Raw genomic sequence first — 22,103 nt, 5'->3', positions numbered from 1 at the left:
GCTGGTGCGTCCCAGGGCCGGCGTCCGGGCGACCCGAGTTAAGACAGCCCTGTACATGACTTTGCAAGTTTTTATTTCTTATGTTGCGCGCTAAATATATTAGGAAATAAAATTCTAGCTTTTCTTCCCTTACCATTGGATTATAGATGAGTGGATATTTTTTGTTTGTGGTGTCGTCTAGCATAAAAAGCTAGGTATCGAAATGCTACGGTTATGCAACATATAATATATTTTTTTATTTAATTTCAGATTTTATAATTTTATAAAATTTTATAATATAATTTTATTCCATGAATTATAATCAATCAATTCGTTCAAGTGTATTTAAAGTATTGAATAAATTCATTTATTTTATTATATACGCTATTTATTAACAGAAACGCTTATTTAGTTAAAAATAATCCAATGAATTTTTTCATCAAAATCAAATAAGCGTTACGGATGCAATTTAAAATGGAACAAAGGTACTTATTATAAAAAATCACGCAAATAGTAAATTAAGTTTTAAATTAAAAACTTAATTTGTAAAATGTTCAATTATAAAATACGTACTTTGTAATAATAACATGTTTTGTTTAAATAAAATATAATTTAGTATTTATTACATATTCAATTTTAATAACTAAATTAGACAATCCGATTATCACAAAATATTGCACTAACGTACTTGTTACTGGTTAGAAATAAGCAAGCAAGCATATTTCAAACAATGTACGCATGTATGAATGTAGAAGAAGTGAGAGAGGAGTGTAAGGACAGTACCAAATAAAAGTTCGTTCTCTCAGCCTCTGTTGTTGGAGGAAAAAATATTTTTATACAATAATTTCGACAATGAATCCCCATGGTTAGTTATAAATCAGAAAGCGTGAGGTGAAAAATAAACAACAATCCAATTTGTTACTATTCCTTAATAACATCTAACTTTTGTACAAGAAAAGAATATTAGCTTCGAAACGATTCATTGGATAGTATTTGGATTCTTACAAACACAAATGACAGGTCGTAAACTGTATGTCAACTTTTACTACACGATAAGCGATTTTATTTATGGTCTAAATATATTGGTTCGTAATTTAAATTCAAACCATATGAAGAAAAACTTAAAATTAATGGACATACAAATAATAAATCGCAAAGAATTAAACAAAGCGACATAAATATTTAAAAAGGTGTTTTACAAAATAGACCAAGATTTCGTTTGAAATTTAAGATTTTTGATTCTAAATATAACAAGCGTTTATTACAATGACTTTAATACTACTTAATAGCAACAGGAATTTAATTACGTTCCAATTCCAAGTAACTCAAACTAATTAATTCATTGTTTCAGACGGCGTATTCCGACGAGGCTACATCACTGGCGGGTGATAGACAAGTTTACGCCCCTTGCGGATTTTACAAAGGGTGCAGGGTCGCAATAAAGAACGTCGATAAACAACGAATCGATCTCACAAGACCATTGTTACTTGAGCTCAAGAAGATGAAGGATTTAGAGCACGATCACTTAGCGAGGTTTTACGGCGCCTGCGTGGATCCACCACATTGCTGCCTACTCACCGAGTATTGTCCGAAAGGATCATTGCAAGATATTTTGGAAAACGACACAATAAAACTTGATTGGATGTTCAAAGTCAGCTTAATGCACGATATTGTTCGGGTGCGTAATGTTTACGATAGACTGACAGCCTTCTTATCTTGGATTTAACATGTATACATTACTTACAAAACATACTAGCAATCCTCAAATTATGCATATCAAAGAAGCATTAAATAATATCATGTCAGTTTGCATTTTATAATATACTAGCTGTCGCCCGCTACTCCGTCCGCGTGAATATATAAAAAACTTAATTAGTGTAGCCCACCCATCCATCCATCCACATCATATCCATCTTAAGTTAAATAAAAAGCAGCTCTTCAAGGCATAAAATAGAAAATAAAATGAATAAATATAATAGTATCCTATGTTCGTTGCCTAGCTCTAAGCTACCTCCTCACTAATTTTCAACTATATCGGTAAAGCCGTTCTTGATATATAAATCGTGTAACTAACACGACTTTCTTTTATATATAAGATTAATGACGTCATTATTTGTATAGACGAGATAAAATTCTTATTTTTAATTTATTCTTTTATTTGCAGGGAATGCACTATCTCCACGGCACGGATATAAGATCTCACGGCGCTTTGAAATCGAGCAACTGCGTCGTTGATTCTCGATTTGTTTTGAAAATAACTGACTTCGGTCTACACGCTCTGAGAACTGCAGAGAAAGATTTTAAAGCACACAGTTATTGGACTCGTAAGTATTCTTATCTACTTTTATATTTATTGATAATACTAGCTGTCGCCCGCGACTCCGTCCGTACGGAATTAAAAAAAATCATAACAAGTTGCCTATGTGATCCACCAGACTATGTTCTATATGTATACTAAATTTCATTAAAATCCGTTCAGCCGTTCTGAAGATACCTTTAAACAAACATCCATCCATCCATCTAAATATTCGTATTTTTTACGAGTATATAAGTACGATTATAAAATGATTTTAATGATTTTTGATTTAATTTTGAATCTTAGATTTTTTTAACTATCAAATTAAACTAAAAATGGTGCTTAAAAGACCACTTTTCTTATAAATTCCTATTTTTATCTCGGTAGTGACAAAAGTATGAATATTTTCCATGAAAATTCGGTAATAGAAACGCACCGCTTAGAAGAATCCTTATTCCAACAGTAGAAGACCAATGCTGATAATAATGCGTCAAAATAAAAATGTCCATTTTTTATGATTCATTAGGTTTACTATGGACCGCTCCGGAATTGTTGCGGATGTCTGAACCTCCGCCAGAGGGGACACAAAAAGGCGACGTATATTCCTTTGGCATTATTATGCATGAGATAGTTAACAGACAGGGAGCGTTCTGGCTCGGACCGGGTATTGACATGGCCCCTAAAGGTGAGGTTATGAATTCATAAGCATTATTATGCCAAAACTAAATTAACTTCTCTATCGTTGCGTTGTCATTATATTATGCTACTAGCTATCGCCCGCGACTCCATCCACTCAAAAATAAAAATGCTTAATTAGTAGCCTACGTGTTTTTCTTCTATGTTCTACAACTATGCCGAATTTCAGCGAGATCCATGAAGCCGTTCTGGCGATACCCATCTATCCATCTAAACTTTCGTATTTATTACATTAGTAAGTTTTTCAAGATATTTTGGATTTTCAGTATTTTTTTTTGGTCTTTAAGTCATCGTAGTCAGACATCTACAAAATCTATAGAAGGATTTGAAAATATATAATATTAATGTCGTATTTGTATCTGAACTTTGAACTATTATGTCACGTGATTTATCTACTGCTTTGTTAGTGGTTAAGACAACGATATTGTGTCCCATAACCGATAACTGTGTAACTTAGGACGACAGTGCTAGTCGTCTGGTGATTTTGTGGTTTGGGACGATTTCCCAAGTTATTAAAGCGAATAACATTTACTGTCGCACTGTTAGACTTTTTACCGTCATTTAGGGCAACCCTTAACGTATAATTAGGATAACAAAATCAATTATTGGACCACTACACACAGACATGACTTTGGAACACAAGTTTATTTCATCAAAGTATTTATTGTGAGTTTTTATTGTATTTGTATTCACAGAGATCATAGAGACTGTGGTTGCCAGTGGTATTCGTCCAAACACAACCCATCATCGTTCATTCGAAGCGGACGAGGCAACGGAACTGATGCGACGATGTTGGGCGGAGGATCCCACTGAGAGACCTGACTTCGGGCACTTGAAGGGGGCGATTAGAAGGCTCAATAAGTAATATTTATGTACATACCACAGACTAACCTCTTTCTACTCTATTTTTAACAAACTATACTAAAATGCATGTTTATTAGATAATGATAAAGCCCTTCAGTTATCTGTTTTGCTTCGGATTGCTGCAAATGTTTTTCTTCTTGATTTTACATCCTAAACAACTTAAATTGCTGAATTTAAGAGTTGTGCGATCCTTGTATGAGACTGACTCAGCGACCATATTATCTGTACATTTTATTTCAGTTCTTTTTATTCTATGTTTAATATTTTTAGAACATGATTTTAATTTACCACATTCATTTACAGGTCTCAAGAAAGTAGTAATATATTAGATAATTTGTTATCACGTATGGAGCAATATGCCAATAATTTAGAAGCATTAGTTAGTGAAAGAACTCAAGATTATTTAGAAGAAAAAAAGAAATGCGAAGAACTTCTCTATCAATTATTACCTAAGTAAGTAGCCCAATTTAAAAAATACTACGCCTAATGGACCTAAATAGTCTACTATAAGTATTGGCTAAAAGTCAAATTTAATATGAACATATAAACGATTGATTGGTTTTTGACGAAATTCATTTTTTTAATCTTTTATTCTTTTCCATAGTGCCTTTATTGAATCTTACAATAAAAAGATGCTCCAAAAACTAATATTCTCAAAGGGAATATAAAAAACCGTATTATCCTATAAGGATATTACGAAGAACGTGAGTTAGTGGAATCCCTTTTTTATGAGTGAGCATTATTTCTAGGTCAGTCGCCTCGCAGCTCATAAATGGGCAATCAGTAGTCGCCGAGACGTTCGAGAGCGTCACCATATACTTTTCGGACATCGTCGGCTTCACCGCGCTATCTGCCTCCTCCACGCCCATGCAAGTTGTCGATCTACTCAACGACCTCTACACGTGCTTCGATTCAATAGTTGAAAATTACGATGTCTATAAGGTAAATTACATTTTCTTCAAATAATAACAACTGTCTTTTTGGAATAAATATTATTCTACGTAAGATGTAATGTCAACTGTATCTTAGTCCCCTATGGGTCTATTTACATCCAAATTAATTCTGCCGTCCTGTAGTTAAGTGGTGACAAACATTCATGCATTTATAATATGAATCAGAAATAAGTAGATAAGATAGCTGAACAAAGCTTGAGTTATCAAATGTAATATGAATTAACTGTAACAAATTTTTGTTATCCTCAGAACTACTAAGAGGTTCTTGAAAATCAGTCCAATGGTTTATGAACGTATAGGTAACAAACACACAAACGCTGATTTTGTTCCTAAAAAAGAAAATTTCAGCAATCATATCTTCCTCTTTCTTAGCCATAAGTCGCCCACTGCTGGGCAAAGATCTCCCCCAAAGATCTCCACGCTATAATAATATTTTAGTAAATAAAAAATGTTGATATAATGAATTTAGTATAGTATAATGAATCTATTAAATTGTTTTAGTGTGTGTGTAATATTGTAATTATGTATACCAACCATTACATGAAATAAAACGTAATTATTATTATTAAAACGAAGTATCTCAAAATATGTTTTTGTATTATACATATATGTATGTATAGAGTTAAATATCATTCACTTTATGTAATGAATAGTATTTAATGAACAACAGAGAATACATTAATTTTCAAAGTCAAACGAGACAATGACAATGCCGGGTCCCAGAACTAATAGTGATGAACGACAAACGGCATGTCCCGCGAATATTAAACTCCCTTGGAGCTTTGCTATTCAGTAATGTTGCCGCAACAAATATCTCATATTAATTTAAGAGGAAGCAATATACTTAAAATTCCCATGAAATTAAAAAAAATATATTATAACAAGGCGACTTTTTTGTTTGTAAGTTTGCAAAAGGTTCGGTTAAACGTTTCTAAGAATATTGGGAGCGAGTTCTGAGATATGGCACGTTTTAAATCTCCGTCCGTACAAAACGGAGAAATTTAAAATTATGCATAAAATATTTTTATTTAAACGAAGCAGTTTTCAAGTAACCAAGTGCCTATTGAGTACGGCAGTGAATCTAAAAAAGTTTTATACGTTTTAAAAAAAAGAAAATAAGTAATACGAGTTACGAAGACTGAATGATCATTAGTTGATTATTATTATTTCTTTAAAGGTGGAAACAATAGGTGATGCGTACATGGTGGTGTCCGGACTTCCGGAACGTAATGGTACACGGCATGCCCGCGAGGTGGCGCGCATGGCACTCGCCCTGCTCGACGCCGTCAGACGGTTCAGGATAAGGCATCGACCGCACGATCAGCTCAAACTTAGAATCGGCTTGCATTCTGGTAAGTATTGTTAGATAGAACTATTTTATGTCCCAATGGCTTAAGGTTAGAATAAAATGACGTTGGGTTTGCACAAGCTATCCGAGATTTATGATTCTAACTAAATCTTTAAGTTCTTAAATAAAAATTTTGCATACAGACTTATCTGCTAACAGCGAGTTCATATAGCATATTGATTTCTTTATTAAAAAATCCTGAAATGTGATAACATCTATACTTCTAAATACTTTTACTAATGAAAAATTCAAATAACAGGTCCTTGTGTCGCCGGAGTAGTTGGTTTGAAAATGCCGCGGTACTGCTTGTTCGGCGACACAGTGAACACGGCTTCACGGATGGAGTCAAATGGAGAAGCTCTCAAGATACACGTTTCGCCGACTACGAAGGCTCTATTGGACAGCTTCGGTACATTCCGTCTAGAGTGCAGAGGAGAAGTTGCTATGAAGGTAATTCTTGCATTATTAATTTAAAATGTAAGGTACACGATATTTCTTGATTATTTACCTATCTGACAGCATTAATGTACCGTAGCATAATATTTAAAAACTGATTTTGGGTATCTTCCTCCCAAATATAAAACTTATATATAAACTTATCTTTTCTTCTGTACAGGGGAAAGGAGTTCTAGTCACGTATTGGTTGTTAGGTGAAATAATCGATCCGAATGCTCCTAAAGAAAAACCTCATATAGCGAAGTTGCAACTGCAATCGAATGTGAGCGGATCATTGTCACATCTGACACCGTTCAAGCAACGATTAGATCACGGGTCGAGATCTTCGAGTAGACGAGGCTCTGGAATATTTCAGCAGCAAAAAGCAAATGATTTACATAAATTAGAAAAAGAAGTCCAACCGTTCCTACAAGTTATTAAAATGCAAAGACAACTATCGGAGCCCACGGAAGCTGTTACTAATGGAGTTGAAGATCACTCTACAGACACTGACAAATTAAACCCTCCTAATTCAATAGCACTCAATGTCAGCACTCTCAATCACAATTCAGTCAATCAAAGTGGCCAACCCAAAGTGAAACTCAAGGACTGTCAAATTAATTCTATTGGAAATCACAAATCGAATAAAATAGGTAATAATAATTGGCTACCAAAAATATCATCAGCTAGTTCCTTTGATAGCGCTTCTAAAAAGAGTACGGAATGTTTGAAAGATTACAGCGGAGTACCGTTGTTGTCCAAGGCTGAAACACCCAATGATTCAATCGTCTAAATTACTATAAGTCATCATCATAATCAGCTCACTAAACGTCCCCACCGAGGGGCTCGGAGCCTACCCTAAGTTAAGGGTAATTAGGCCAACAACCACGCTGGCCAAGTTCGGGTTGGTTGACTTCACACATATCTTTGAATTTCTTCTCAGATATGTGCAGGTTGCATCACGATGTTTTCCTTCACCGTAAGAACGTCGGATAAATGTACATATGTAAATCGAAAAACAAAAAACACATTGGTACATAGCGGGATTCGAACCCAGGACCTGCAGATTGCAAGTCAAGCGCTTGACCACTGAGCCACCGACGCTCATCATGGCTCGTCATCATACTATAAGTATGTTAATTTAAAATGTAGTTTAATTAAAATCACAGTGTTGTGCTTAATTAATAATAAATGAGAGAATTGTTATTATAAAAATGACGTCATCTATATGTTAGGTGATAAATTGAATGTTTGTATGTAATATTGGAGTCATTCCTTAAAGTACTTTAGTCTTTATATCTTGGTGTTGTCATAAAATGTTTGTTGTATTTTTATTTCGTCGAAAAACTGAACGTATACTTAATTTTGTATTTATTAATTTCAAACTCGATGAGTCTAGGATGTACATATTAGAAGAATTGAGCATTTATTTATTGTAAATATGGTACTAGATGTAATTTTATTGTGATCTTAGATGGTATGAAATGAGTTTTTAATTTAAACTATAAATGTTTCAGAAACGTTTTAGAAAATACAAAAGAATGAAACTATTATGTTTGTTTTATTTTATGGAGTACTAAGTCCGCGCAAAATTAAAAAAAAATTAAGTAGCCAATGTGTTGTTCCAGACTACGTTCTACGTCTATGTCAAATTTCAATGAGATCCATGCAGTCGTTCCAGAGACCTTCCAACAATCGATCCATCCATCCCTCTAAACATTCGCATTTATAATATTAGTAAGAAGTAAGGTAAGAATGGTTTGATAAAAGCATAGTCATGATCATTATTTACTTTCGATGACAAAAAACAGACCCCTACTGGGTGTGTTGTTTGAGATGTGCTTAATATAAATATCGAGAAATTAGTGTAAATGTTCGGATGGATGTTTGTTACAGGATAACTTCAAAATGGCAAAACTCATCTAGATTAAAATTTGGTACATGAACGTTTCCCTATCTCTCAGCAATAAAATATTTTTAATTCTACATAAACACATAAACAAAGACTTTTTTTTTATATCACAAGCTGGCAAACGAGCGAGCGGCCACCTGAAATCGCGGAAATAGCGAAGTGACCGTTGCCCATAGACATACGCAATTGCATATGCGTTGCCTACCTTTAATCGACGGAGAAGAGGATGCACAGAAAGAAAATATTTTCCCTTTCCATGCATCCTCTCATCCGGAAAGTCCTCTTCCACTTCCCATCCTTTCCTTATGAGAAATATGACGGGAAGGGAAAGAGGACTAATTTTGGCCTCCGGGACGCACACTCATCAGACGAAACGCGGAATTGCTTCCACTTCACGCCTGTCTTCTGTGTGGTCGTGGTATTTCACCGGGCGAGCCGGGCCGATTCGTGCGAAGATGTTAAAGCGGGCTCTAACACTGTTAAAACTAACTGCTAACCGATTTTTAATAAACGAATGTCAGTACAGATTTATTAAAGTGGAAAATTTTAATTTTTATGAATGATATATTAACGTTTTATTATGGCAGGCACTGGACCGGTTCAAGCAGGCTATCGAGAATTATAAAACCGGTGTTGTATAAAGCATAGATATAAATAAAGCTATAAAAGTACCAAGATATAAACATATCTTACTCATAAATACGATTGTCTTCATGCATGGACGGATTTTTGTTAGTAGGCATCTCCAGAACGATTGCATGGATCTTGCTGACATTAAGCATGGTTGTAGAACATAGTCTGAAGGAACACATAGGCTACTAAATGTTTTTATTTATTCCACGAGGACGGAGTTATGGGTAACAGTATATTTAATATTAAAACATATTAAATTGATGAATGCTATTTGATATAAACAAATTATAAATTAATAATCAGATTCAAATATCATACGATACTAGTAACAGCCGTTGACAGATTATTTGGTATCCCAAAATCCGTAAATACTTAAGCACTTGACAAATCGCAGTAGTTAAAATTACTACAACTTTCTTGGTTTGTCCTACCAACCTATAGGTATTTTGTCTTGTACTAAAGATATCAAATCTGTGAACAATATTATCTTCGTACTTGCGTTAATAAAATGATTTTTCACATATTTCATAGCATAGTGTGTGTTACAAGTATTATGAGTGCAAACAACTATGATGTGCCTCTTGTCATTTAAAGTCACGGTCTCGTCCGCTGTGGTTTATTATAAATATCGTTAGTTGTTTAAAACTACAACTTAAATATTAACAATTTATAAAATGAATTTAAAATTTTATAAATTTGTATACGTTTTAACACTATTTATTTTTGGTAAGTTCTGTTATAACTTTTTTATAAACTTATTATTTCCGTTTAAACGTAAAAATTGTAGGCCTTTATGATTATATCTCTAGGGATTGAAGAGACGGGAAGGTAGCTAATGCAAGCATAATATAGTCATTTTTTTAATTCTGAGCCAACGAAATCGCGGTCTACATCTAGTTCATAAATATTATAATATAATAAAATAAATAAATCATCGTTATCAGAAAACATATTTATGCTCTTGTAATAATTCACTATATTTATAGTTTCTCGGAATAACGGCGAAGATGTCTCAAAGAATAAAACGTCTCATAACACGGAGGTAAGTAGATTGTCTTCTAAAAAAATATATCTTGAGTAAGCGACATACTCTCATGCCATTCTTTTAAACAAAGAATATGGCTTGTTAATATTTCACTAAAGATGAAAATAAACAATGATACATGTGATCTGAGAGGGGAAACAAATCAATTTAAATAAAATCTTACTTATTAATATAAATGCGAATATTTGGATGGATGGATGTTTATTATATACGATACGGCTGCACTCTGAAAGAATCTGGTATAGATGTAGACTGCTAGCACATATGCTACCTATGGTCTCGGATATGTGTACGGTTCCTGTGGGATACGTTTGTTTTACATATTCACACGATAAGTTAGCAAAGGTTCATAACGTCTTATTGAAATTATGCACAGATATAGAACATAGTCTCGAGTAACACAAGAAGAGACAGATAACCCTTTTTGTAATTTAAATGATAATAACTTTCGCATAAAAACGCATATACAGCCGTCGTCGTAAAAATCGTCTTTGCTAAATTTGAATTTTGCAGTTCATTGATCCGTTAATAGAAGCACAAAGTATTAAGTTATGGAATGCAACAACTGGAGAATTCGATAATTTATTAGAAAAGTACAAAGATTACTGCAAACCCATGTACTATTATACACCTGACTTCAAAGCAGAAGGACGTCGCGTTAGTGAAGTTAGTAAGTATTGAGTAGAAGGCATTGATCGAATTATGATCACTATTCCATCCATCCATCCATCCATCCATCCATCCATCCATCCATCCATCCATCCATCCATCCATCCATCCATCCATCCATCCATCCATCCATCCATCCATCCATCCATCCATCCATCCATCCATCCATCCGTCCGTCCGTCCGTCCGTCCGTCCATCCATCCATCCATCCATCCATCCATCCATCCATCCGAGGAGGAAAAGCGATAATCCTGTTGTAAGAATCGTAGTAAAAAAAGAGTTATGTTTGTATATTAATATTGAAAACTATTTTTTATCAAACGTTGTTTTGATATTTTAGAGTGCTTGGAATATATTTGGAGAATACGATACGACATTGCAGTACGGCTAAGAGAGTTCGAGCCATGTAAGTTTTTAAGTATAAGTACATTCAAGGGAAGGATGGAATGAAAATCATCATCATAAACCTGCCCTTATTCCCTACGGAGGGTCGACACAGTATTTACTCCTCCATACATCTCTATCAGTCGTCATATCTGAATCTACCTCGTTCTTACGCATATCCTCTTTAACACAATCCATCCATACTTTCTTTGGTCTTCTACCTGTGTAGCCATCCATATTCAATCTCATTACTTTTTTGTTGTGATGGAATGAAAATGTTTTGTGCAATATATTTCGGTTAATTTAACCAGAGATTATGTACAAGGTCCTAATCGGGGGATATACAGGCCCGTTGTCATCGGAGGTGATGATGCTGAAGTTGGCGAGATTCCACATATGGTATGATACTTTTTATAAACACTACGAGTACATTACAGACTGTCCTGATGCCAGCTATCGGTACATTGAATGTTGAGGTAACTCAATATATAAATATTGCAAGATACACATAGATGTCTTAAAAATTGTATGTAGGGAAAAATAGGTCATGTAAAAATTTCTATGAAATAAGTAAACAGTTCTGGAAATTCATGTCTCATTGAGAAAATTTTCATTAGGTTTTTTTTTTATATCAGAAGAGCAAACGGCCACATAAATTTGCTGATTTACCGAAGGGACCATTGCCTATAGACATCTACAATTATAGATGAGTTGCTTACCTTTAACCGTCACAGTAGGGGACGCATAGAAAGATGATGTTTCCCCTTCGCTTGTGACTCTTCCTATGTACTTCAAAACTACTTCCTCTTGCCATCCTTTCCTTCTAATAAAAGGCTGGAAAGAAAAGGTGGCTTAAATTTAGTTTGTTTTAGGGGGCTATTGGTTGGCTCAGTAGTGGATCTGCGCTGTGGATATTCAAATGTGGTGGAGTTCTTATCAGTGAAAAGTTTGTGCTCACTGCTGCCCATTGCTCGAGAGTGACTTCGCGTGATACCACTGTCATAGACGTAACACCTAAAGTTGTTCGATTTGGTTCTGTGAATCTGTTAGGCGTGGTAAGTATTGTTACTTACGTAAATATTTTGGTGAAAGGCGAGAAAGAAGACAGACCTCTCTTTCTTTTCATCTGCCCAACTTTCCATAGTTTCTTCTTCAAGTTAACCCTAGTTTAACTTCAATTTCTTTTTATAGACTGCTATGATTTCTCTTACCATTTCAGGATAAAAATGGCATTTCGCCGGAAGATGTGCGTATTTCAAGAGTTATTGTTCACGATAAATATCATGCTCCTAAAACATACTATGACATAGCTCTGATAGAACTAATAAACCATGTAAGCTTCACTCGAAGTATCCATCCTGCATGTCTGTGGACTAAGGATAATGAATTATCTGGGAAAGGTATAGTCGCGGGTTGGGGGGTAGTTGATACCGGTAAGTTCATCACCATAGAGAACACTTTTTTTTCTTTATTTTTTTGAGGACTTGTCCTTGAACATGTCAATCCCGTAATAAATTTACTATCATTGTTAAAGAGAAGCATTGTATTCCCACTATTTTCTTATAAAAAAGAGATCAGAAGGGTATTTGAATTTGGCAGAGGAGGGGACTCATTGGAAGTGGAAATAGCCTATTTCGGTGCGTCTCTTCCTCCGTATAAAAAGGTCCACATCGCATCTGCAAATGCAGATATCTCTGCAAAGCGGTCACTTCGCTATTTTGGAAAATGTATGCGGCGCTTTGTTCGTTTGCTACCATTTGCTATAAAAAAAAATTCCAGCGAGTCGTCGAACATCGTCCATATTACAAGTAGCCGTAATGGATATGGTGCCATCAGAGAAATGTAATAATACATTGAAAAGCAAACGCAACAGACATTGGAGGCATGGCCTTGCTTCCCATCAGATATGCGCCGGCCACATGCCAGGTGGAATTGATGCTTGTCAGGTATGTGAAGATAACGTATGAAAATCATCCTATATATTTCGTTCTTGTATAGGGGATGTGCTACAAAGTATGCCAGGTTTGTGTTGTAAAGTTGCTTATATTTATATACAGCACCGGATTATTTCACCTTGAATCTTCTATATTCTTTGTTCCATTGTAGATTTAAGTACATGTTTACTAATACATTGTTTATACTAATACATTGTATTATTTTTGTGTAATAAAATAAAACAAATCTTTACAGGGTGATTCTGGAGGTCCATTGCACATTAAGCTTCTAATGCCGATAAATGTACATTTTGAGTGGCGTATGCATTACGTAGTGGGCGTGACGTCATTTGGTTATGGCTGTGCGCTGGCCAACACTCCTAGCGTTTTCTCAAAAGTATCTCATTTTATTGATTGGATTGAAAATATTGTTTGGGAAAAAGATGTGAATGCAACATTGAAAGCAACAAGCAAAAGTAAATGAAGAAATAGCAGCAATAAAAAGACTTTTATCAACCTATTTTATGTTTTACTAGCTGTAGCCTACGACTCCGTCCCGCGCGGTATGTTCAAAAATGGCTTCAGTAGTCTATATGTTCTTCTAGATTATGTTTTACATATAAGCCTAATTTCAGCGAGAGCTATACCTATAGAGTAGTTTTGGATATACCTTAAAACAAAAATCCATCTATCCATCTATCAAACAATCGCACATATAATATCATTAAGATTTGACACTCAAGAAATGACATATATTCATCATCATCAGCTCAGTATACCTCCCCACCGAAGGGCTTGGAGCCTACAATAAGTTAGGGGTGACATATATTAACGTTTTATAATTGACTTAGTTTAATTGTTCTTTTCGTACTCTTTAAAAATAAAAAAAAACATATATAGTATATAAATACAGCTATTAAAAATTATGATACGTAAACTTTACCAAGAAGTAGACCATTTACTTATTTTCCCGCAAGTTCATTGATATTAGTATGTAACAAAGTGCTATTTAAACATTTCAACAAAGTATCCGACCCATGTCACTCTTTCTCGTAGGATTTGGTTTACCCAAATCCTTTCTTTGCGAATGTTAAAAACTCAACGTTAGATACAAAAATAACTATTTATTTTTAGAATATCACTCCTATTATTAAATATATGTGAAAATAAATAGTGTCTAAAACTTTATTTCTTTGGAGTAAATCTTATATCTTTAAATGAGCAATTCTTATATATATAATTGGAATCTCGGAATCGGTTCCAACGATTTTCATATGATTTAGTATATAGGGGGTTTCGGGGGCGATAAATCGATCTAGCTAGGAATCATTTTTAGAAAATGTCATTTTATTCGTGTTTTATCGATAATCAACTTAAACATAAACTTAACTTTTTCTATCGGTAAAATCGAAAAATATTATTCATATTTCATCATTTTATTAGAAATTCGTACTTAAATATAATATCCAAAAAACACAATTAAAGGTCATCCAGGTAGTGGGAGAAGAGAGAAGTAGGAGTTCCATCTCATGTCACGATGCAGAAAACACTACGTTAAAAGATTAAAGTGAGAAAAATTTATAGCAAATGATTTGTATCAAATTGGAATTCAATGTAAGGAAAGTTTAAATCAAAGTTTCGACTTTCATTGTTAGGAACATTTCCAGTAATCCAATTAAATGTTTGAATCTTCTAAGAAATCTTTTATAAAGTGATATTAATTCAATTATTCCCATCTTGAAATTTCAAGCTTCCCTGTTCATTGGAAAGAATTTGAAAAGATGTTTTTAATATTTGTTTATACAAGATCTTCTCTTAGGATGGAGTGTAAGCTCTTTAACAATTTCCCACACATTTATCCCACCCACATGGGGTAGGCGAACCAGGTTTTATAAATCACTAGCCGTCGCCCACGGCTCCGTCCGCGCTTAATAAAAAGAACATAATTAGTGTTCTTCCAGACTATGTTCTACATCTATGCCAAGTTCCAGCGCGATCCATTCAGAAAAATAAAAATTAAATGAATATTTTTTAAATAAATTAAAAAAAGCGAATATAAATAAAAAATATTTCTCAAATAGAACATCAATGAATTGCAATAAACATTAATAAAACAAAATTTTAAATCTGCATAAAAACATAAAGAGGAGAGATTTGTATTTTTATATCATCATCATCATCAGCTCACTATACGTCCCCACCGAGGGGCTCGGAGCCTACTCTAAGTTAAGGGTAATTAGGCCATAGTCACGTTGGCCAAGTGCGTGTTGGTTGAGTATTTTTTTTTTGTATATGTTAGGAACAAAGTTAAAAATTAGTGGTTAGATTTCAAAATATGAAAGCCATTAGGAAGCTATATTCACCGAGTATTTATCACATTTTTTTTTATCAATTTTGCGTGGAGAAACAAATAATAAAGAACGACTTCAGCATAATATTGTCGATTCAATTTACGCCTTACAATTTTCAGATACTTTTGTAATTTTAGACATCCTTCGTTCTCCGAATTTCATATCATGAAAGTCAACCAACCGAATAATGAAATTCGAATTGTGAAGCATTTATCTTCAATTTAGTAGTAATGTAATTTTTGTGTTTTCAATGAAATTATATTCTGTAAAATGTAATATTCAAATAATATTACGTTAAATTGAATCCATTTGGCCGAATTGAAAATTATTTTCAATTCTGATTAATTGTTTATCAATAAATAAAAAGCTAAAAACCTTTTTAATAAATAAATACAATTAAATAACTAATTTCATTCAGCTTTAACTGTGTGCTAGTTATCCTTGGTTTCTGAGACCAACATCTCTGTATGAAACATATCATCCCTGTCATTATGTTTGACAAATCAGAGATAACTATTCAACTTTCAAAACATAGTAAACCAGATATCAGACAACGATTAAAGTTCAAAAACAGACTATTTTTTAAACATGTTCTTGAGTCTGACTAATGAAAAATAAAGTACTCAGATTCCAAAAGAGTTTAAAAAAAATAATATTTCATTCATCACTTATAAAGATATTAATTAATGGAAGGCAAAAGATTTAAAGATAATTGGAATTCTAATTAATATTGGAAGAGCGAGTGCCATTCACGAAAACCTGGCAATTATTTGATAATTGACAAAGTGACTGTATTATTCAGAAATGGGTCTGATGTTTTCAAATCCATTCAAATTTAATTCAATTTGAACACTTAACATACCATAAAATATTGAATTTCATCTCTTTTACCAATATTTATTATTATTTTACTAGCCGACTTCAAACAGAGAGATGGTATCAATATGTTTAGATTTTTCTTAACTCAAATATTAAACTTTACATAGCAAATGGTTCGAAATATAAAGCAAGTATGAAAAATGCAAAAAACAAATTACTTAAAAGATCGAGGTAAACACTTTTTACTGCAGTTTTGTGATTTTTATTCGTCGTTTTATGCGATGTTTTCACAGTCGGAATTGAACCATTTTATGTTTACTTATGAGATATTCTACAAATAAATTAAAGAACATAAAACTGTTTTTGTTATTTGTAAGGAAATATCGCAAACGAAAGCAATAAAAGTAGGAAAAGTCGTTATAACTTCTAAAATAAAGTGTAGTACATTCTGTCTGGTTTTAAGATACAGTCGCCGTTCAATTTAGTTTTTAATTTGAAATCTAATAAATTATTAAAGACGAATATTACATAAAGAAATTTGAAATTTAATACAAAAATTGTTTTTGCAGTTTTTTTCGTGAAATTTATTTTGTATATAAGTTGTTTGTTAAACTTTTAACAATTTTAGCCTAAATTTAAAAATGCCTCCCAAACGGAAGGAAGAGCCATAATCAAGAAACTGAACTGAACTGAATAAATGCCTCTCTGTGAAAGTAATTTCACAGTTAACTGATAGTAAAAGATTAATATCTTTATTGAAACACTAGCGATCCGTCCCTGCTTCGCACGGGTGGATATTTATATTTTAAATATTTTGAAACATATTAAAATAAAATAGCAATTGCTACACAGTTAGAAAATAATTGTTGAAATCAGACCAATAGGTTTTGAGTTTATAAATACCTAATTACTAGTAAATAATGAAGTAGCATAACCTGCAAAAATACATTTTTTTACACTATTAGTATAGATTAAAAAATATTGAACGTAAATTATCTACAACCTTGTCCTTTGCAAACTAGTGCTTTATAATTTTATGGACTTTATAAAATTATAGGTTAAGGATAATTAATTTCTATAGCTAATGTGGCAATTTTATAGACCATTGATTTCAACTAAACGAGGCAATTTGTACCTGTATTTGTACTTGTGAGAAACTGATTTGAACCGCATTATCCGTAAAGTAAAACGAAAATAGTATCTATAAAGTTCTCCTTTTTGCTTTCGTAATAAATTTGAAGATAACTTTATAAAGTTGGTACTCGTATAAATGTAACTGGTCTATTTTGGCCTCTCAGAAAATGGTCAAATGGTAAGTTATATTTTAATAAATTTGACTATTTTTAATTAGCCGTCGCCCGTGACGCTGTCTGCTCAGACTTTAAAAAATTTCCAGCTTGATTCCTTCACGCGTTTTTGAGAAAAACGGTCTTGACAGACAGACGGATCCTATAATGGTTCCGTTCTTTCCCTTTCGAAGTGTAGCCTATGTGTTCATTGCGAATGTTCTACATCAGTGCCAAATTTCATCAAGATCCGATGCTTCTAACAAAAATTCGTCCATCCATCCAAACTTTAACATTTATAATATTAGTAAGATAGAAACGAGAAATTACATCACTTCGAATCGCTTTTAAAAACTTAACAGTGCATACATAATATCGTTCTATTCTAATCGTTTATTAACCAAACAGCTATAAATACTTTTTCCACGATAATTCCTAAACTATTGGTTTCCCATCAATCGCTTAAAATAAGTTATTTAGTATTGTAACAAAAATGATTTTAAATCTAATTTTGAAATCTTTAAAAAAATTTGAAGATCCCAATCATCCGTTTTTGGGACCTAATATTTATGGTCTTCAAACATTTGGATTGTTACACAATCGTAATAAATATACAAGATTGTTTTTCAAAGCTTTTCATTTATGTTCTTTCATTTTTGTTATAAGTCAAATAATAGATATTTACTTTATGAGAAACGATTTCAATAAAGTACTATTAAATATTTCTATAACAGCTTTAAGTTTTATAGCCATATGTAAAACTATATCTTGTCTTCTTTTACAATCACGTTTACAAAAAGTAATCAATGCTATCAAAGATGAAGAAGATATACTTTATTTAAATGATAAATTTGAGATAAAACGTATGAAGAATTACAAAAATTATGCACGACTTATAACATATTTGTATTGGCTAGTTATCTTCATAACTAGTGTTGTAACGATTATCGCACCATTTTTAAAATATGCGTCGTCTTCATCTTATAGAGAGGAAATAAAAAACGGCACTGAACCATATCCACAAATAATAAGTTCATGGTTTCCTTTCGATAATAATAAAATGCCGGGATATTTTTTCGCAACACTAATTCATACGATCATGACAATCCAAGGAGCTGGTGTTGTCGCGGTGTACGATGCGAATGCGGTATCAATAATGACATTTCTAAAAGGACAGTTTATAATTTTACAAGAAAAATGTCGTCGAATTTTTGGAGCTGAGGATGTAAATTTAACAAAATCAGAAATTTACATTAGAATTAAAGAGTGTCATAGACGTCACAATTTTCTGCTGGGGTAAGTGCTTTATCTTTACAAGGATAGAGTGATAGTACGTTTAACCCTTATTGTGGCAAGATTTCTTTTTTGAATAAAAGAAAAAAAAGGTATAAAAACTTAGGTAAAAAATATTTTATAGTGATCGTATATTTTTATAAAGTTGTATGTATGGTATATTTATACAAAATGAACATAAGGGTTAAAGTAGACGTGAGCTTGTTACGTCTAAAGCATGAAAATTAAAAGTTGCCTAGTAATGCAAAACGATAATTCAATTTTATTGTCGTAATACAAATTTATACTACAAACGATAGCAGAACAGACAAATAGAATTATTTGTCTTAGGTTAAGGAGCATATACACTATTTTTTAAATTAATTAACGTAACAGAACTAAATGTTAAGTGACAATGTGTTCAAAATGGTAGGGGTAAGGCTACTTTACTAAACGTATCTACGTAAATTACTGACTACTTGGAGACTACAGGATTTTATAGATCAAGCTATATTCAACAAGCTGGATAGAAAACATCATAATTCTATTATTTTTATTCTTTTTTCAGATTGTATTCAACATTTAATTCAATGATATCGCCAGTTATGCATTTATATGTCCTTGTCTGTTCTATAAACATTTGCTGCAGCGTGATACAATTAAATTTGGTAAGACATTTTGTTATTTTACGATTTGATATTTTATGACTTCTTATTTTACTTTGCATGTCTTGTACATATAGTCATCGTATTTCATCCTTTAATTGTTTAATTTCAGTCATTTTTTTTGTATTCCAGGACAATGTGGCAACATCACAAAAAATATGGGTATTCGAATATGTTTCTGCACTGTCCATACAACTATTTTTATTGTGTTGGCATAGTAATGAAATAAAGGTGGAGGTAAACACGAATCTTAAAATAAAAATATCATATTTCAAAATCATTGTGAATTAGCGGTAAAGTGGATAAAAATACAGAACATATAATTGGCTACAGTTCAGAGAATTATTCAAACTTTCTTGAGACATTATACTAAACTGATATAAAAACTTAACTTTAACTAGGCTTAACACTTACGTATTTTCGTCCGGTGGCGGCACCGATTAGTTTCGAGCCCATCGGGGGCCCTTCATCAGGGCGAGTGGGACTGGTATTATTACGCGGACGCAGCCCATCGCTGAATGAGCCATTTTTTTATTTAAGTTTACTAGCATAATCTATTGTTTTGTTTTAAATATACCAAAAAAATATATTGTAGGATTTATAACCAAATAACTTCTACAACACAGGAGTAAACGAAAAGTTTTTCCTTTTCCGCATAAGAAGGAGGAACTTTGCTAATTTCCCGTGTTATGATAATCATTAAATCTGTCAATGTCTTATTAGAACGATACTGTTTTTTTTTTAATTTATCTAATTTCCTTGAATAATCAGGATACCAGAGACAAGAACATCCCTGTAGCTTTATATGCAACCAGGCGTACAGCGGAACAATCCGTTTCGTCTGATGAGTGTGCGTCCAGGAGGCCTAATTTTAGTCATCTTTCCCATCCCACCCTTTTTCTTATAAGGATAGGATTGGAAGTGGAAGTGGACTTTCCGGATGAGGGGATGCATGGAAAGGGAAAATATTTTCTTTCTGTGCATCCTCTCCTCCGTCGATTAAAGGGAGACAACGCATATGCAATTGCGTATGTCTATGGGCAAAGGTCGATTCGCTATTTCAGGTGGCCGCTCGTTCGTTTGCCACCTTTTGATATAAAAAACATCTTCTAAGTCGTTCAAAATAATATAATAATTGTCTTCATGTATATGATTGTGTTACAGAGTGATCGAGCAGACCGTGGTGTATACGAAAGCAATTGGTGGAAGGCTGACCCGAGCGAACGTAAGCAGCTCCTACTGTTGGCAGGGAAATTGGCCCCACCGTATATAATGAAAGCGGGTCCGTTCACTGATCTCTCCATTCCTACATTCATTGATGTTAGTAGCTCATATTTTATCAATAGATGTATTGGAACGTATTAAATTTGTGGTTTCAGTTAGCATATATTAGTTTGATATACTAACCATAATGTATCGCTTCGAGATTAAAATGATTTTCGGTGTAATCGAATTAAAATGATTACTATTAAATTAATAAAAATCCAAGGAACCCCAACTCAGTAATGGAAGAATAAGATACTTCATAATGCATACTTTTTTATATTAAAAGGAGGCAAACGAGTTCTTAGGGTCCTTTAAGAAGCTAGCGTATCACCATCTCAAAGGCCGGCAACGCATCTGCGGTTCTTCTGGTATTGCTGATTTCCATGGGCGTCGTTGAACACCTCGGTGTTCCCGCTCGTCATTTGCCCCTTCGGATATTAAAAAAAGGAAACGAGCAAGCGGTCACTTGAATTCGCCAAAATAGTGAAGCGCGCGCTGTCCGTAGAAATCCATACTATACTCCCGTTTCACGGACATTTAATAAAGCTTATATTTCGTATGTGGTTATACTCACACGAAATGTTTTCTTTCCAGATAATGAAAGGGACATACAGTTTTTACACCCTGTTTACACATATCCAAGAGAAACGAGAATAATGTAAAAATCGTAGTTAAAAATACACAAACTTTACAATCACAGAGACGTAGTTTGGTCTTTTATATAAAAATGTTTATTTCTCATGTTTTTTTGGATCCACTTAAAAAAATCACGACTTGGTAATATATTTCTATATTTTATATTTATTAAAACACATTTCTTTTGCCACAAACAAAGGTAATAAAAGCTACAAAACTTGAGTTTCATTTTTATTTTTTTCGCGTATTTTCTCCAGTTCTTATTTTAACCAACGCCTCCGGGAAATGATAACCTTACTTTCTTCAAAGGAACACAAAGTAATTCATCTTCTGGAGGAATGATTACTAACCGTAGGGATTACATCGAATATCCATTTTAACATTTCCCTGCGACATAATGCCATTTTTATTAATAAACTAGCGATGTCCCGCGTCTCCGTCCGTGGGGAATTAAAAAAAACCTAATAAGTAACCCTTGGGTTCTTCCAGACTATATTAAATATCTGTGTCAAATCTCTCCCGTTCTCCTGTGTCGAATCTGTGCCGTTCTGGAGATACGTTCTAACAAATATACATTAATCTAAACATTTGCATTTATAATATTAGTAAGAAGTAAAATAGAACGATTGGTTACCTCAATTTAAAGGCGATTTTATAGAT

General features: G+C 33.2%; 3 protein-coding genes across 7 annotated transcripts in view; all 3 read left to right on the top strand.

The window, feature by feature from the left end:
* Window positions 1-7,429, top strand: part of Gcy (receptor type guanylyl cyclase) — a 66,798-nt gene extending 59,369 nt beyond the window's left edge. For all 4 annotated transcript variants that reach the window (XM_013310652.1, XM_013310650.1, XM_013310651.1 and 1 more), the window contains exons 12-20: window positions 1,331-1,657; window positions 2,144-2,303; window positions 2,802-2,960; window positions 3,667-3,832; window positions 4,139-4,288; window positions 4,585-4,777; window positions 5,966-6,140; window positions 6,396-6,586; window positions 6,753-7,429. In XM_013310652.1, the coding sequence (XP_013166106.1) occupies window positions 1,331-1,657; window positions 2,144-2,303; window positions 2,802-2,960; window positions 3,667-3,832; window positions 4,139-4,288; window positions 4,585-4,777; window positions 5,966-6,140; window positions 6,396-6,586; window positions 6,753-7,364 (2,133 nt within the window). In that variant the 3' untranslated portion in view covers window positions 7,365-7,429. The remainder of the gene's footprint in view (window positions 1-1,330; window positions 1,658-2,143; window positions 2,304-2,801; window positions 2,961-3,666; window positions 3,833-4,138; window positions 4,289-4,584; window positions 4,778-5,965; window positions 6,141-6,395; window positions 6,587-6,752) is intronic.
* Window positions 7,430-9,815: 2,386 nt separating this feature from the next.
* On the top strand, window positions 9,816-13,741 carry LOC106116711 (serine protease snake-like). 2 transcript variants are annotated; one of them, XM_013310653.1, is made up of 9 exons: window positions 9,816-9,842; window positions 10,103-10,158; window positions 10,675-10,831; window positions 11,171-11,236; window positions 11,540-11,613; window positions 12,087-12,269; window positions 12,434-12,647; window positions 12,994-13,160; window positions 13,405-13,739. In XM_013310653.1, exons 3-9 carry the CDS (start codon window positions 10,777-10,779, stop codon window positions 13,630-13,632), a joined length of 987 nt encoding a protein of 328 aa, XP_013166107.1. In that variant the 5' UTR covers window positions 9,816-9,842; window positions 10,103-10,158; window positions 10,675-10,776; the 3' UTR covers window positions 13,633-13,739. The 2 variants fall into 2 exon arrangements, with proteins under 2 accessions (XP_013166107.1, XP_013166109.1); XM_013310655.1 differs by lacking the exon at window positions 11,171-11,236 and having other exon boundaries at window positions 13,405-13,741.
* A 2,777-nt stretch (window positions 13,742-16,518) lies between these two features.
* Window positions 16,519-21,575, top strand: Or-53 (olfactory receptor 53). The gene is made up of 6 exons (XM_013310375.1): window positions 16,519-16,549; window positions 18,237-18,900; window positions 19,445-19,544; window positions 19,674-19,778; window positions 20,706-20,861; window positions 21,402-21,575. The coding sequence occupies exons 1-6, from the start codon at window positions 16,519-16,521 to the stop codon at window positions 21,462-21,464; spliced, it is 1,119 nt and encodes a 372-aa protein (XP_013165829.1). The 3' UTR covers window positions 21,465-21,575.
* The last annotated feature ends 528 nt before the right edge of the window (window positions 21,576-22,103 follow it).

Source organism: Papilio xuthus, unplaced genomic scaffold (genome assembly GCF_000836235.2).
Source record: "Papilio xuthus unplaced genomic scaffold, Pxut_1.1 DF827714.1, whole genome shotgun sequence".
In the NCBI taxonomy this organism is placed as follows: domain Eukaryota; kingdom Metazoa; phylum Arthropoda; class Insecta; order Lepidoptera; family Papilionidae; genus Papilio; species Papilio xuthus.
This window is presented reverse-complemented; position numbering and strand designations above follow the sequence as displayed.